Genomic DNA, 17,786 nt, shown 5'->3' with positions numbered 1-17,786 from the left:
TTTTGGTTTTTCGAGACAGGGTTTCTCTGTGTAGGCCTGGCTGTCCTGGAACTCACTCTGTAGACCAGGCTAGCCTTGAACTCTCGAACTCAGAAATCCACCTGCCTCTGCCTCCCAAGTGCTGGGATTAAAGGCGTGCGCCACCACCGCCCGGCTGAGCTGAGAGTTCTATATCTTGTTCCAAAGGCAAACAGGAGAAGACTGTCTTGCAAGAAGCTAGGAGGAGGGTCTCAAAGCCCACTCCCCCACAGTGACACACTTCCTCCAACAAGGCCACAGTTCCTGATAGTACTACTTCCTATGGGGCAAGCGTATTCACACCACCACATCCCCTACAAACAGGTCTGTCCTAAACTAGTGTCTTTCTTTCTTCTTTAGACTGGAAGAGCAGATGTGGAGTTGCTGCCCCAAAGCCAAATCAATTTTTAAAAAAGTGCTACTGCCAGATTTCTTTCCAAAAACAGTGTAGAGGTTCAGGGCAGCAACGTGATATAGTTGGGACCCCCTCACCATGGAGAAAGTTGACCAGATACTGTGTTAAGCAGATTTAAATATCAAGTAGATTACAAAAGAAGGTAGTGCCTTACTCTCCTTGTGCCCACAGCTCTTAGGACAACAATGGGAGGGTTCTGGGGATGGGGGTTGGGTAAGAAAACAAGTTCTCGGTATATAGGAGACTGCTGAAGTTAGCTTGTTAGTTTGGAATTCTGGGAAAGATTATCAAGGAGGTGCTATGAGGCAAGGGAGGTAAGAGCAGGAGGCAGGAAAGCCATCAGAATAGAAGGCATCAGTATTCCAAATGTAGATGGTCATCGGGCACATCCAAGGACACTTGGTGTCATTGTCACTGTGGAAAGCACAGTGCAGCTCCACTCCACACCCACTGGATGGCTGTAACAAAGTGAGTAGGTGCTAGCCAGTGTTGGCAAGGATGCTGAGCAACTGGAATCTATGTGCCTCACTGTCGGGGATGGGAAATGGGGAAGTTGCTTTGGAAAGCAGTTAAGGAGGTCCTCAGAAAGGCGAGCATTGAGCCAGCGGATGGCCTGCAATTGTGTTCCTAGGTAGACATGCCCAAGAGAATCAAAACATATATCCACACAAAAATTAGCTCACCAATACACAGGGATGTGGTACTCGTAAGTGTTGGTGTGCGAACACCCACAATGGAAATGTCTGTTCACTTATGAGTGAGTCAGCGTGGTCACTGTGCAACGGACGCTAGACTCTTAAAGGGGAATAATGAACTTCAGATGCTTGCCACAGCGAGGTGAACTCCGAAAGCATGAAGCAATCCAGGCACATTGAAGAAGGAGATTTGGAATGGGGCCCAAGAGCCTTTGAAATTAGAAGTGGAGACACCATGTCCCAGCTCAGCCTCCGCCTGGTTACGCACATTGTTCAAAATGATTACGGTCTCAGTGAACTGGCCCCGCTCACATCCTGCGGCTAAACTGCACAGACCAGGCTGGGGAGACAGCTCAGCCTTTAACTTCACCACAAGCGAGGGGGTTAGGTTCAAGCCTCAAGAACCCGCACGAATGCTAGGAGAGCACAGCAGCCTGCCTGTAATTCAGTATCAGCCTTGCTGGTAGAGACCTAGGGGTTCCCAGGGCAAGCTGGTTAGTAATGCAAACCATACTGGTGTGGTCAGGGTTTGACTGAGAGACCCTGCCTTGAAGAATAACGTGGAAGAGAAACGAACAATGACTAGTGACGTCAACCCTGGGCCTCCACATGTACACACACACACACAGACACACATATATACACACACACCAGCATACATGTAAACACGCATATGCATGAAAAGAAAAAATAAAAGCAGAATAAATGTACGGGTAATGAAAAGAAAGAGAAAATGAAAGGAAAAGAAAGATATAGAGAAGAGATACAGGATTCAAAGCAGATGAAAGAAATCATCTTTATTGGTGATGATTATGACCATGGTGATAATGTTGGCCGATAGAGATGGTGACGTTGGCCATTATTGATGCTGGTGACAGTTAGGATGATGGGTATAAATTTTTCTCATGCCCGTCTTTTGGGGCATATAAAGTAGTGATGTAGACACAGCGGCAGAAGTGGCCGACTCTAGGGTCTGCTGGGTAGTGTGTTAGCCCAGAGCTCTCTTGCAGATGTTTTGAGTGGGAGGGTTCTAAGTGAGAACCCTAAGCAGAGCCTGTCCCTGGAGGATCTCCGATGTCTTCTCCCAGGAGTCACACACAGAGTTGTGGAGACAGGGCACTTCTAGCTCTGTGCAACTTCTGTGTCTCTCTCCTCCTCAGTCATCCAAGGATTTACAAGTGAATCTCCCAGAAGTCCGGAGAAGGCAGTGCGGGTCCAGGCCTTGAGTACAGTACATGAACTGAGCTCTGGCCATGTTACAACAGGTGACAGCCAGCCCTTGGCTCCCAGAAACCTCTAAAACGTAGATGACTTATTTAACCTCATATGTATGTGTATGTTCACGTGTGTCTAGCTATGTGTGCGGTGCTGCATATGTGCAGGTGTGAACTTGCACGCAAACCAGAGGCCAACCTTGGGCATCATTTCCCTGGTGTTACCTATGTTTTTCTGAGACAAGATCTCTCTCTTTTCCTGGCTGGCGGCTTCCCAAGTAGACTAGACCGGCTGGCCCGTGAGTCTAGGATCTATTTCTCTCTTCTCTCCAGTGCTGGGATTATAAGCAGAAGACTCTAGGCCAGCCTTTATAGATTTATATTTTAACTTGGATTCTGAGGATCAACTTTCCTGACTCCAGTACTTTACTGATCCCCAACCCCCCATCAGACTTTCATTCAAGTCATGGAAGTGTTTCTAAAATGTAGAAATGTTCAGGCCTGTAACCCCAGCTAAGGTAGGATGAGGCAGGAGGAATGACTTCAGGGTCAGAATGAGTAACAAAACCCCAAACAAAAGCAGAGTGGGCAGGAACAGAAGCTACTCGGAGGAAACAGATATTATTAGTGTCTGCCCGGGGTCCATCCTTTTTTTCCACTGTCAGGCAGCTATGATTTGGGGCATTGTCTGAAACAATTCCTCAGGGATCAAGACTGGCAAATTCTTACTCATTGTATCACCAGCAGAAACCTTTTTTTAAACTTGAGTAGAGAATTTTCAGTTCACTAAGCTCATTCCACATACGTGTGCATAGACACACACACACACACACACACGTATTCCAAGGGTGCAAAATTAGATAGTTCCTTCTTTAAGAACAGTTCACAAGGGATGAAGGGAAGATATTAATTCTAAGAAACTCCTTATCCATGTGTGGCAGACAGGCATCAACTTCGGGGGAAAGACGCACTCTGGCAGACCAGTCGAGTGTTGGGCTCTGCCATCTTTTGGCTGTAAGGATGGAGACTTTTGTCTTTTAAAGAGGATAAATTTTACTAGAACAGAATCAGAGATAGAGAGAGATGGGGGTACTTTTATTTCCCCAAAGATCTGTGACATTTTAGGAATGAAACAACCAAGAGGGAAAACCTGGTCAGGTCAGACTGATTGGCTCAGGGCAGCAGTGACTCAGGTCGGCGGTGCAGTCTACGTTGTCTGTAGTTGGACCCTCCTTTAGTCCCTCAAGTTTGTCCTTCAGAGCTGCTGTTCTTACATGCTCTTTATGGCCAGAGAAAATGGCATTGTTCCCACGTTACAGGAAAATCTTGGACAGTGCTGTTCCATTCCACCATTATACAACTAGCAAGTGGCAGAGCTGCCCCTGCTGCCCCGCCCCCACCCCATACCCAAATCAAGTTGGTTAGATCGCAGTGCCTGCATGCACTCTGGGACCAAATGACTACAAATCCTGGGGCTTAACACAAGTATCTTAGAGCTCAGAAGGTCAGAAGGTAAAGTGGGACAGCTTCTAGAAATTGCCATGCCTGTTCTGAGGGTGAGGGCTACTTAGCTTATGGTCCCCTTCTCCACAGTCAAGCCTACCGGTATCCATCTTTAAGTGCACCCTATCTCTCCCCTTTTCTCTCCCTCCCTCTAACATCTGCTCCCAATGTCACCTCCTCTTTTTCCACTCTGCCCCTCTTGCCTCTTTCTTTATGATGACCCTTTGGGCAACATAAGACCACGAATAGGTCAGGAGCACCTGTTTATCTCACCCACTCACAGAGCCTTTTTGGTCACCCACGGGTAAGGTATCATGCTCACAGGTCCCAGGGTGACTCCATCTTGGAGGAGGAACAATAGTTTTGCACAGGACTTCCCCTCACTTGCGATGCTCTGTGCCTTCATGACTACACACCTTGCGGATACTCACTGCATCCCAACGCATACACCCTCAGTGAGGACGAGGATCAGCTCCAAGATCCCCAACTGTCCAGGTGAAGGGATAAAAACCCTTCCTCTTTCTCACGGACCCAGACAAAGGCCACCCACACGCATGAGTCAGCATCTCTATGATATGACAACAGAGAACATGGGATCCTTGGAGTAATGATTGCATCACCCCCAGAGTCCCGGGAGCCACCCGTGAGTCCAGCCCATCCTCCCTGCCCACCCTGCCTCTCTGACGTCCCCAGTGCTCACTCCCTGCCTCCTTTGGCTCCTGCCCTAAACTTCAAGTCTGATTAAGAGTGAAGGTGACTCAGGTGCCTTTCCGGAGAATAGATGTGTCTTTTAAAGCACATCTCTGTGATAAAGGAGCAGAATGTTAATTAAACGGCAGATGCAGACAGCTTGCTTTAGTCAATCTCTGCTCAGACAGCTTGGTTTTAGTCGAATCTTTGCCTTGCAGTTCTGGAGGGGAGGTGTGAAGGGGCCTTTGCAAAAACAAAACATAACGAAACCAGACCAGAGAACAATTGTCTTCCACGGTGGTTAAAAGCCCCTTTTGATCCCATTCCTGGGATCTCCGGGCTCAGTGCCATCTCTGCTTGCTTTTAGTGGCACAGATAAGCTGGGTGGCTGACTTCCTCTTACCTCACCTGGTGGAAAGAGATTGCCAAACAGCAGTGGGGCTGTGGCCTTTCTGTAACTGATAACTTAGGAAGTAGAAAAGTACAATGGCTTTTTAAAATGAGTATGCATGTGTGACTGTGTGAGTTCATGTATACTACAGGCATGCAGGAGCCTGTGGAGGCCTAAGGAAGGCATCAGATGTTCAGAACTGGCATTATAGATGATCCTGAACCATTATGTATAGAGTGCTGAGCATCAAATCCATATCCTACAGAATTTCAGCAGATGTTCTTAACCACTGAGCCATCTCTCCAGCCTCAGAACAGCCCATCTTTCTAAACGGGTAATTAATTAGGTCTGGACTGGACATATGTGGAATGGTTTGTCCTCTGAGTCTGTGATCTCTGGGGTGTCTGAGGTTTCATATCTTCCAGTTCTCCAAAGTCACACGAGTAAGGAAGCCCTGCATGCAGCAGGGAGGTACAGCTGGGTTGGTCATCAACTGCAATAGAATCACACCTTGCTTGTGTCATGTGACATGTGCCAAGTCACATAGCCAATGAGCTGCCAAGCAGGGGGCCCTAAGTTAGGTATGTTGACCCCCAAAGCCAGATCCTCGGCTTTTGCTCAATTGCTTCTTCTTGTCCACTGAGAAAGCTTTGCCCAGCTGGCCAGTATATCACACGAGTGCTGTCATGGCTTGAATTGTATCTCCCCAAAGATCCTAGGTTTTAACCCCTGTGAAAGTGACCACATTTAGAGACAGTCTTTCAGATGACCAAGACGAGGTCATCAGGGTGGGACCTGATACAATATAACTGTTTCCTCATGACAGTGGGATTTCAGGTCTACAGATAAACCCACGGAGAGGCATATGCTGTACAGATACAGGGAAAAGCCAGCAATCTTTGAGTCAGGATGGCCTGAGCTAGGTCTTCTCCAGAACTCACAGGAGATAATTTGATGACACCTAGATTCTGGCTCTAACGCCCTAGGACAGGCAGGTCCCGGCATATGAGCACCCAGTGTGGGCCCAGTGTTTCTGCCACCCTGGGAATAAATACTCAAGCTTTTGAGGAAAGCCTATGCCTCCCACTTCCTCTGTTCACCATACATAGGACCAGAGAGCCCCACCCTCCAGCAGAGTGGTCTTCACACTCAGCACTGACCTTCCTCGTAGTGCTGAATCACACGAGTGGATACCACCACTGGGTTCCCATTCTGAACACACTCATTGTCTGACGTCACCTGCAACAGAACAGACGATTTCAGTGGTCAGATCACGGGAGGAACTGATGGGAGAGTGTCAAGGCTGCAGGAGTATCTTCCAGAGTCAAACTTAAAAGGCTATGTTTGTAGAAACTGCCAGCTTTCTATCCAGCCTTTGAGTAGCAAAATGACTCTTTAGGGCCGGATTCCTGACTTCATAAGAGCACCCTGGGGTTCATGCTCCGTCTCACCAGCCTCATACAGGAAGGCAAATCCCTGCAACACAGATCAGACCAGAAGGGGCACTGTCTCATAAGGAACTGAGAAAGAATTTCACATGGTGATTCAGTGTCTGCCAGGCTGGCTTCACTTGTCTGTCTTGGCCACATGAATGTAACCATTAGCCAAGCCTTTTGTGAACACACCTGCCAAATACAGGAGGTTTATTCTGTGCTTCTGTGTGTCTGTAGGACACATATACATGTGTGCACAGCTGTGGAGTTGAGAGGGCAACTCCATGCGTTGTTCCTCTGGTTACATTCACCTGTCTGGAGACAGTGCCTGGAACTCACCAAGTCATCTCAAGTAGCTGGCTTGTTAGATGCATAGACCTGCCTGTCTTGACCCACTCAGAATCGACATACACAGCTTGGCTTTTTTTTTTTTTTTTTTTTTAAATGTGGTTTCTTGGAATTGAACTCAGGTCCTTGCCCCTTGACCTCAGTTTGCGACAGCCATCTTTTAGGAGATATTCCTAACTAACTCTCCACCAGTGCTGTAAGTGGAGTTATCAAGGAGCTTTGAAAACACTCCCCTCACTCTGATTCCCACATGGCTTCTGGTCAAATTGTATTTTAACCAGCTCCTTGGTGGACTCTAAGATGTCAGCCCCCCTACTGACAATCACAGCAGCGAGTCTCATACCCCAGCTCTCTTCAGTGAGTCCTGGGTAGACAGAAGAGAGCCTTTTGGACTCCACTTTCTAGTATCCAGTGTGCCAGGGACTGAGCGTGTTACCTTGTAAGTGTCTGCTCCTGAGTCATGCTCCTGGTCTCCAGTTCTTAGTGGAATGCTCATCTGGTTTCCCATTGTTCCTTCAATACAGAAAGGGGAGAAAAAAAATCAAAATACAAACCTAAATCTTGGCACCTGCATGTGAAGCCGAGATAGAGGCAAGCTCTGGCCCTGGCTAGCACCCGGCACCTGACTTCACCCTTCTCCTTCTCCACAATGAAATTCTTGGGGATAAATAGCAATATATTTTTGAAAAGGTTTATTAATTTTTATTTTATCTGTATGGGTGTTTTGCCTGCGTGGTATCTGTCATGTGTGTGCAGTATCCCTAGGGGCCAGAAGAGGGCGCCAGATCCCTCGGAACCAGAGATACAGACTCATGAGCCATCACGTGGGTGCTGGGAACGGAACCCAGGTCCTTTGGAGGAGTCAAAAAGAGGAATATGATGTCTCTAGACCATCTCCACTGCTGACAGGAAGGATCACAACTCAGACAAGCACAGTTATGGTAAGTTGACAATAGGAACAGCCTTGGCTGAGGGCTTTCTGTGTGGAGACACTGTCCTAGGACTTTTGCTCCAAGTAACTCATTGACTCTTTGTAACAAATCAGCAGGACCATGAGAATACGCTCCAAATTTCCAGACGAGGAAACTGAAGCATGCAGGCAGGTGTGTGTACATATTATACATGCCAATACATTTATACACATCATATACACTATGTCTCTACCCAAATTCAGCTTTTTATAAGTTTAAACATTGCTATTTGACAATTTAGCAATGGGGTTTGCAAATTTATAAGCTCAAATTGCTCAATTGCTGTCCTCCCTCCCTCCCTCTCTCCCTCTCTCTCTGTCTCTCCACCCTCTCTCTCTGTGAATGTCTGTGCATCGGGGACTCTGAACTCAAATCTTCACACTTGTGTGCGAGCACTTTGCCTCCTGAACCATCTCCCCGGGCCCTTAAGCGGCCACTACTTTCAGTACGTGTTTAAGGTTATGAATACCTCCGGCTGTGGTAACTACAGTCAAATGACAAGCCTTTGCTTCTCACAGGGCAGAGGTTTCCTGACCCTTTCACCACAGTCTAAATAGTCTTTCTGCAACTTCAGGGCCAGGCTGAGTAAACGGTGAGAAATACAGGACCCGTGTTTTACTGAGATCATTTGGAATCAGATAACACCGCTTTCTCGAAAGCTGTCCATCAACTGTTCTAAACACAGCGCTTAAATCAAAGCGAAGGAGAAGGCTTACTGCCACCTACTGGCAGATATAAGTACAACAGAGACGGCTTGGTTCGAATGACCTCGGCGGAGCGGGGTGGGAGGGAGCGGTTTGGAATGAAGATCTGACAGCTGGGAGAGGGTGGCAAGGCCCCTCAGGGGCCAACAGTGCTGCGACTAATAACGCAAGAGTGACAGCCATGCTTCACGGGTCTGGGGAATTCACACAAGCCGGTGCGGAGAGCGCCAGGCCAGCGGTTCTCAACCTATAGGTCGCGACCCCCCAACCCATTGGCCAACACAGCTGCACGACGATTCATAACAGCAGCAAAATTAAAGTTATGAAGTAGCATCTGAAATGATTTCCTGGTTGGGTGACCGCAACATGAGGAACTGTAACAAAAGGTTGCAGACTTAGGAAAGTTGAGAACCACTGCTCTAGGTGAGCACGGGATTGCAAAGTGTGCTCTGGAACTTACAGTCAGCTTGTGCTCACTACACACTGAGAAACACGACTGTGGACCAGTTCCTAAGCCTCCCTGAGCCCATGCCTCCTCATTTATGGGATGAGGATAGTGATGAGATTTTAATTTACATATGTCTGATGGCTCAGGCTACTGAATACCTTTTTAAAAAAATCTAATTTTTAAATAAGTGAGATCTCTCTCTCCTCTCTCTCTCTCTCTCTCTCTCTCTCTCTCTCTCTCTCTCTCTCTCTCTCCTTCCCTCCCTCCTTCTCCCCCCATCTCTCTCTCCATCCTGTGTACACCTGGTGCCCCAGGAGATCAGAAGAGGGTACGGAATCCCCTGAAACTGAAGTTATAGACAGTTGCAAGCCGCCATGTGGGAACTGGGAGCCAAACCCAGGTCCTCTAAAGAGACACAAGGCTCTTAACCACTGACTCATCTCACCAGCCCTGAGTACTTTAAAAATGCTCCTTTGTGTTTCTTCTTTTGAGAACTTTCTATTTGTCTCAGGAACTCTCTATAGATTGTCAGTATTTTTATGCCTGAGATTTCCTTTTTGGTGTTTAATTTGTGCAAGTTTTTAATATATCCTAGATATTAATCCTTTGTCTAGGTATAGCTGGCAGAGGGTTTTCTCCCATTCCATATAGGTTCCCTGTGCACTCTGACGATAGTTTCCTTTGTTATGCAGTGACTTTTAAACTCCACGTAGTCTTCTATTAGCTAACTCTTGGGGCTGTTTCTTATGCTATCGGAACCCAGTTCAGAAAGTTCTTGTTTATAGTGTAGAAACAGAAAGGGAGTGGAAGACTGTGAGGGGGGACACGGCTGTGAGGGAGGGGAGACAGCAGGAGAATTCACAATGACAGCAAAATGTTTGATGATGTCATACTGAAACCTAATACTCTCATGCTAATTTAAAGTTAATTAATTAAATAGGACAACAGGCCTGTCCCAAGAGACTACTGTATAGTTAATATATTTGAGGAGCTCTGCACAGGGCCTGGCACGTGATAGTCCCTCCTGAAGTCTAACCACAAGCAGGATCATCTTTGTGACTGCCCTTGCTATTTCCAATCAGTTTTCCTCAAAGGTGCTTGGGAGACTCTGTGTTTGGTTCCCCATCCTATGAATGCTGGAAAGGTCTGTCATTAAGGCCCCTTGCTCCTGTCTCTGGTACGCTTGTTTCTGTGGTCTGAGCAGACTAAAGGGCCTGGGAGATCACTCTGTGGGTAAAATGTTTCCACGCAAGCATGAGGCAGAGTTCAGGCTCCAGTAGTTCTATACGCAGCTGGGTGCAGTGACGTGTACCTCTAATCCCAACACTGCGGAGGCAGCGAAAGGCATCTGGGTCCCACTGGTTATCCCGTCTAACTTACGATGTAAGCTCCGGACCAGTGAGAGACCCTGTCCCAACAAAGGCTCTTGCAGAGGACCTTGGTTCAGTTCCTAGCACCCACACGGTGGCTCACAACTATCTGTGGCTCTAATCCTGGGGGATCCAACACCCTTTTCTAGCCTCTGAGGGCCCAAGGCACACATGTGGAAAGCAGGAATGACACTGAGGAATGACACATGTACACACACACACACACACACACACACAATTATAAAAGCTCCATGAAAGCTTCCACCTTGACAGGACTTAGGCATATAAATAAATAAATAAATAAATAAATAAATAAATAAATATCTATTACCGACGTCACTGACGTTACTAATACACGCTAGCTATCATGAGTACTGTTTTTTCCTTGTCATAGTGCCTTGAGCTCGCCCACTCTGGGTTCCGATTCTTGTGAATGAGCCACTCTGAGGGTTGCTAGGGAACACTTCCTGATTGACAGCCATGGCTGTACTCTCACCACTCATTTCAACTATGGCTTAGCAGCAATCCCCACTCCTGGGTTGGGAATAATCGCACACACCATTGGAGCCTGCCGTAGCCAAAGGGCCTTTCTGAGAACTTCCTCTCAGCAGACAGCTAATGACTGTTAGGTGCGAGGAGGAGGGCTTGGAAGGGCAGGATGGTGACAGAATTAGTCACCCAGCAAACAAGAAACACCTTTGATCAATGCAGTGGAATGTAGGCAAGCCACAAGCCACCCACCACTCCGCTGAGACTGTGCCAACACGGCCAGGCTGGCACACTGAGCAGTACCAGCCTCTCACTGGGCCACCAAGGCAAGGTCAGTATTGCAGATGACACATGAGAGTAGTCCCACTGTGCTCAGCCCCACCTTCATGAGGGAGGGCCTGGCACAGTGCTGGGGATCTGTGGCTACCACCAGGGTGATATGACTAGGGTGTCGGTCATACCCAGTGGTATAGCTTGCTTCCTGTACTGGGGGCTCAGGAATCCACCGTCCCTGAAGTCCTCATCCTACCTCTGCACGGGATGCCTGGAGTCCAGGGGAAGGGCTTCTGGCTGCAGGTTTAGGAATGTGCCTGTCCTGGAACACTCATTTGCTTTTGCATACATAGTGCTTATTAGTTTTCTCTTTTGTTCTCTCTCTCTCTCTCTCTCTCTCTCTCTCTCTCTCTCTCTCTGTACTGAGGATTGAACCCATAACCTCTAGAATGTCAGGCAAGAGCACTGAGCTACATCCTGGTCCCTAGCTTGTTTTTAAAGAGACTACATTGCCTAGGTCACCCTTAAGTTTATTCTGTAACCCAGTGAGACCTTGCAGCTGAGAGGACACGTACCTCCCAGATTTGATTACTCTTGCTCTGAGGACTGAACCAATCATCTTTAAATGAAGGTTAGAGGCCATAACTGGAAGCCTCCTGTGCACTGGTCAGGGCCAGCATTGGCCCACCTGGGCACCCTTACATGCAGGTATCCTTCTAGGAGCCTGGGTGGCCACCCATGAGTAATGACAGGAGTGTCCCCCTGCAGCACACTGAGAGTGTCTGCTCACCTCACATAGCCTGGCCCTTCACCAGCTTTCTGCTTCCCTTCCACAAGCTCTCTGTCTTGTTCCATAGAAGAGGAAACTGAGGCTTGGCTCTGCTGTCCCTCCCCATATGTATGTGATCTCTAAGAAGGCCACAGCTTGTCTGTCCTTCCTGTTGTCTGTCCTTCCTGCATTCTTCCAGGCCTCACTGCTTGCTTGTTGGTTTAATGGAGAAGAAGAAAGCTATAGAGAGGCATAGTCAGGGTTTGAACCTCAGTCTTTGAGGATTCAATACAGACCTCAGACACTTGACTGCACAATACTAGGCTGAAGTGTACAACCCTCTACCACTGACAGACACTGCTCAGGACACCAGCAGAAACAGAGCCAAGGGAGGTCATCCTTCTCAGAGCTGCCTGCCCTCTCCTCTGGATCTCTAGGCACAAGTAAGCCAGAATGGGGCGCGGCATCCACACTGCTTCTTAGAACACATATCCTCTTCCTCAAAGTGAACACACACCCGGGATGCATGGTTTCGTGGTGCACGCCTGTAATCCCAGCACTCAGCCAAGGTAAGGGAATGCTGAACTTAGAACCAGTCTGAGTTTCACAGTGAGACTCTGTCAAAACACTAAAAGCAAACAAAGCCAGATATGCTCCTGAGGGTCTTAGAGTTCTTTGGGGAAATAAATAAATAAAAAAAATATCTGGATCAGAGCTGGCTCCTAATGTCTTTCTCTCTCAGGTTGAAGCCACTGAGTGTACACATCTTCTTGTGTCTTTTGTTGAGAAAGAGGTACACATGCCCCAGGGCTGAGGGCAGTGGATCACAGCAGGGCTGGAACCAGGGCGAGCTGGCTTCAGCTGTGAGGAAAGGTAAGACAAGAATCCTGGCATCAGGATAAAGCAGGGTTAACATTTTCCTTTTTCTTTTTTGAGAAGGGATCTCACAGGTTGTGCAGGTTGGAACATACCATATGACAGCCTGGCTTCCAACTCACCGCAATCCTCCTGCCTCAGGGCTAGGTTATGGGTGTGAGTCTTCTTTTTGCTTGTTTGTTTTTTCTGTATTGCTAAGGGTGGAACACAGGGCCTTATGCTTGATCGGCAAGGGTTCTACCACTGAGCTAAAGCCCCAATCCCTTTAACACAGCCTTTGAAAACCAAGATTAATGCTGTCACTGGTCTTATTTTGACTGAGTTGAGATTTTGCTAATCAGCGACGTCTTGACGTTAATTTTCTTCACCTTGTGAATTTTGTCTTAAAATGTAATTGCTCTTTTTATGTTTCTGTATTTTCTAACTTTAAAAAAATTTATTTATTTTTATTTTATGTGTATGAGTATTTGCCTGTGCGTATATATGTATGTTTGCATATGTTTGTATATGTATGCACACACATGTATGTGCATGTATGTATGCATGTGTTTGTATGCATGCACATGTATGTGTACGTATGTATGCATGTATATGCAGTACTCACAGAGGCCAGAAGAGGGCATCCTATCCTAGAGATGCTGGTGAACTGTCACATGGACGCTATGAACAGGACTCAGGTCCTCTGCAAGAGCAACACGGAGTCTGAAGTGCTGAGCCACCTCTCTAGCCCTTGTTTGTTTGCAACAAGGTCTCACTATATTCCGCTGGTTGGCCTAGAACTTGCCATGTATGACAGGCTGGCCTTAAACCAGGTGATCCTCCTGCCTCTGCCTCCAGAGTGCCACCACTCCTGGCTTTAGCTGGTCTTGATGACTGAGTCTTGTGGTGTCCCTTGTTGACACAGGTTCCCTCCTTCTGGCGGGTCACTTGGCTCCAACAGTACCCACCCTGCAGCTTCGGGACCAGTCCCCGCCCCTCTCCCCAGACCCGCCCCTTTCCCCAGCCCAATTCTCTGCATTGGAATGTGAATGCGACCTGACACAGTTTGAAGTTCCTCACACGTACGTACGTACGGGCTTTCGTGTGCATTTACCTTCCAAGCCCAGTTCAGACTTGGAATGATCCCCACTGTACAGACAAGCAAGTGGAGCCCCACAAGGCTGAAGGAACCTGACCCCAGGGTACCCGACCAGCTTATGACAGGGTGGAGAACATCCTCTGAGCATCCTGGCTCTTCCAGGCAGCAGAGTGGTTCAGAGGGTGATAGGAAAACCCAGAGCTTTGAATTTAGCACACTCTGGATAGAAAGAGCCAGATTCACAGAGAACACTTAAAGAGCCCCTTCCCCCTGTCTCCTCAGGTTCTTAGACAACACCCCTGGCCACAGATTTGAAGTCTGCTTGGCTGAGACTCTTAGCTCTACAGACACCGGAGTGCCTTATGCTGCTCCATACCCAACACAGTCCACATGGCCACTGATGCTTTTTAGGAAGAACAAGTCTCTAAGTCCATTTCACAGACAGTAAAACCAAGGATCTCACATACCCAAGACAACACGACGAATGAGTGAGAGGTGGGGTCAAGTTCTTTTCTCTATCTGACCTCCCACCACAAGCAATAGACACTCCAGCTGAGCTTCAAGGGTCTGGAGGCAGTTACCTGGTGAGCTGGTGGGAGTATCTTGGGTCCCCCACAGTTTCCAGCGGTCGGTTCTGCTCAGGGTCCTGAGTCTTCAGCGGTTCCTGCCCAGTACCAGACTGTCTGCAAAACTTGGCCCTCTGCTCTTTGCTTCCTTGTCAGGCCTGCTGGCTGAATACACAGAGCAGGACAAACACACGTTGGGAGGAGTCCTCCCTGCCCCTGCCTGCCCTATGGAAACGCGTCTCTTCCTGTATTCAGGTGCCTCCGCTCCCCGTAAAAAAACACAACACCCAAATGCTCTTACATTCATGCCTCCGGGGCACTTTGAACACCCATGTGGGGCCCTGTAGGTGGACCTGGGATGCAGTTCTCTTTGTAACAACTGCTGGTCACAGTCAGAGCAGGGAGGAGATGCTCTGTGAGGGTCTGCAGCTCTGTCTTGCCATTTACCTGTGTTGATTCTGGGATGCCATCTCTACCATGAGCAGGTCACCTAGCTAGGAGACACCTTCCCCTACACAATGCCTAGTCCCGTGAAAACTCTGAATCCTGGAAAATAATTAAACAGAGTGGCTTATGGCTGTAACAAAACCATGTGACACTGCTGAGTGTCCTTTTCCTCTGAACATTAGGACAAGAATTCATTTACTTATATTTGTTTACTTGAGACAGAGTCTCATGTAGCCCAGGCTGGCCTTGATCTTACTATACAGTTTCAGGTCATCCTGTGATCCACCTGCCTTTACCTCCTCAGTGTTAGAGGTTCTGCACGTGTACAGCCACCACCAACTTATATGGTTCAAGAGATGGAACTCTGGCTCCGTGCACACCTGGCAAGCTGCTCTACAGAGGTGCTACATCCTCAAGCCAAGAGAGTTGACGTGTGCAACAAGTTAGTTACATTGTTTTGCAGGGATGGGTGTAATATAGTGAGAGCAAAAAACATCAAGCCAAAGAAGACACAAAAAAGAGGGATCAAAAAAAGCAAGTGTGTAGCAAGACATGGAGGCTCATGCCTTTGATCCCAGTACTCAGGAGGCAGAAGCAGGCAGATTCCTGAGTTTGAGGTCAGCCTGGTTTACAAAGCAAGTTCCAGGACAGCCAGGGCTACACAGAGAAACCCTGTCTTGAAGAAAAAAAATCACAAAAGAAAGAGAGAAAGAAAGAAAGAAAGAAAGAAAGAAAGAAAGAAAGAAAGAAAGAAGAGAAAGAAAGAGAAAGAATAAAAAACAAACAAACAAACAAACAAACAAAAGTTTGGGTGTTATTTATAGGCTTGCTAAGAAGGAGCTTCCTGACAGCCAAGGCAAAAGGGAAATGTGTTAAGGGCACTCCTGGGAAAACATTCAAGAGAAATGTAAACCAGTAATTATGGGGCTTCAGTCAATAACGCACCCATCCGGGTGCTCACCATGACTATTTGCTGAGCATCAGGCTATATATAGGCTTGGGGGCGGGGTCTCTCCACCCACCAGGGCTCATTGCCGGACAGGGACAGAAGAATCCTAACAACATAAAACTGGACTCACAGTACGCGAGTCTTGCTAACAACGAACAGCCGCAGCAGCTGAGAGACCGGAGAGCACTGAGTCAAAGTCAGAAAGACGAAGAAGAGTCAAACAGGATTTAGCTAAACTGAATCCCCAGACAGGAGCGCTCAGCTCTGGCCTCTGCCCTGAAAGTTAGCGAGCCTGAAGCCCAGTTGCAGAACTGCCACCACTGTGTGCTGTGCAACGCAAGCCTCCACCCTGGTCCTGGCTCAGACCTTGATTCATACTCACCAGCTGGGTGACTGAGTGTGTCACTAACTCCTCAAGTGTCTTGCAGCCTCCTGGCTGGGAGACCCCTGTGTTCATTTTGCAGCGTAGTTCCTATTCACTGGAAAGGGCAGCTGGTAGACAAGTCTCCAAGCTAAGAACTGACTGGCTTTGTTCATCCTCAAATTATGGTTCGAAGCTACTTGCTGCCCTTCTCTTTGGATCTTATGTTTTCACTACAGAGGGATTTTGGCTGAGGACACTCACTGAGGTGAGGCTCTCAGGAAGTGGCAAAAGGTCATAGACTCTCTCTTTCAGCACTCACCGCTACAGTCAACAGTCAACGGCCACACTGTGAACTGCACTGGTGTGCTACTAGCCTCCCGTCACTACAACAAAATGTCCGAGTCAGGACTACTTATAGAGAGAAAGGGTGCGCTTTGGATCACAACTTGGTGGTCCCAATCCGTGATCAAATGGGCCTAGAGTCTGAGTCACATGTCACAGTGAGGAAGAATGGTGGAATAATCAGGCTCAGCCTCTGAGGGGGCAGGAAGTGAAGAGCAAGAGGAAGAGACAGGGGATCCCATAAAACCTCTTGCAAATGGGTTCCCCAAAATTGAAGGACCAGTAAGGCACCACCTCCTCAAGGCCACAGCACCTCCAATAACACCAGACTGGGGAACAAGTCTGTATCTTGTGGCTTTCTAAGGGACCCTTATTCAAACCATAGAGGCCAGCTATGGAGTTTGCAAAGGGAAAAAAGTGCAGATGTGTTTCAAAAGCAGGAAGAAGTACCAGGGAAAGAATGAAATCAGGAGTTTCCCTTTCTCCTACATTCTCCTAATTCAATGTTCATGGATTGTATTGGTTGCTCAAGTCACTGCAAGTTAAAACAGAATTAAAAAATTAAGCCGTTAGTGTGGATTTACCTTCTCCTTTACACTGTGCAGAACTCGCTTGAAGTACAAAGAACTACGGTGTGGAATCCCAGAAATGTCACAACTGTTTTCTCAGCAATGTGTATATGTGTGTGTGTGTGTGTGTGTGTGTGTGTGTGTGTGTAAGTAAGAATGGGCTAGAGCAATGCCTTGGTGGTTAAGAGTACTTGTTCTTTACAGAGGACTCAGGTTGAGTTCCCAGCGCCCACATGGCAGCTCACAACCACCTATAACTCCAGTTCCAGTGGATCTGACACCCTCTTGTGGCCTCTGTGGGGTACTGCACATATTTGATGCACACATCCATACAGTGCAGGCGAAATACACCCATACAAAATAAATAAATCTTTAAAAACTGAGTAAGTGTTTCATAGGACTAACGAAGGGGCTGTCTTCCCTTCATATTGGGACGAGCAGCCTTCTGGCTTTGATTTACTGATGAGGAAGATGGAATGGGAAAGGAAAAGAACTTTTGGGTCCCTTCCTTCTCTCTGAGCTATTGTCATCATAAATGGCTCGACAGGGTGGCAGATCAGTCAAGAAGATGAATTAGGCTTTAGGAGGTGTATGTATATGTGTATGTATGTGTGTATGTATATGTATGTGGGCATTCTTGTACATGTATGTTTGTGTATATACAGATACATAGGCACATGTGTGTGCATATATGTAAAGACCAGAGGTCAACCTTAGCTTTTGTTCCTCAAAAGCTGTTCATTTTCTTTCAAGAGTCTCTCACTGATCATGAAACTCCCCGATTAGGATGGCCAGGTGACCCAAGAGACCCAGGGACCCTCCTGCCTCCTCCTGCCTCCTCCTGCCTCCTCCTGCCTCCTCCTG

General features: G+C 47.6%; 1 protein-coding gene across 2 annotated transcripts in view; it reads right to left on the bottom strand.

Annotated features, from left to right (window-relative positions):
* Bcas1 (breast carcinoma amplified sequence 1) overlaps window positions 1-14,366 on the bottom strand; it is an 80,900-nt gene extending 66,534 nt beyond the window's left edge. Inside the window, exons 1-3 of one of the 2 annotated variants that reach the window (XM_028769719.1) lie at window positions 14,267-14,366; window positions 7,144-7,220; window positions 6,087-6,165 (exon numbers count right to left, since the gene is read on the bottom strand). In XM_028769719.1, the coding sequence (XP_028625552.1) occupies window positions 6,087-6,165; window positions 7,144-7,215 (151 nt within the window). In that variant the 5' untranslated portion in view covers window positions 7,216-7,220; window positions 14,267-14,366. Of the gene's footprint in view, window positions 1-6,086; window positions 6,166-7,143; window positions 7,221-14,266 lie in introns of those variants that run through there. The other variant, XM_028769718.1, reaches the window with a different exon arrangement.
* Window positions 14,367-17,786: the final 3,420 nt, after the last annotated feature.

Source organism: Grammomys surdaster, unplaced genomic scaffold (assembly GCF_004785775.1).
Source record: "Grammomys surdaster isolate TR1022 unplaced genomic scaffold, NIH_TR_1.0 193, whole genome shotgun sequence".
NCBI lineage: Eukaryota > Metazoa > Chordata > Mammalia > Rodentia > Muridae > Grammomys > Grammomys surdaster.
The sequence above is the reverse complement of the archived record's forward strand: the minus strand, read 5'-3'. Positions and strand labels throughout refer to the sequence as shown.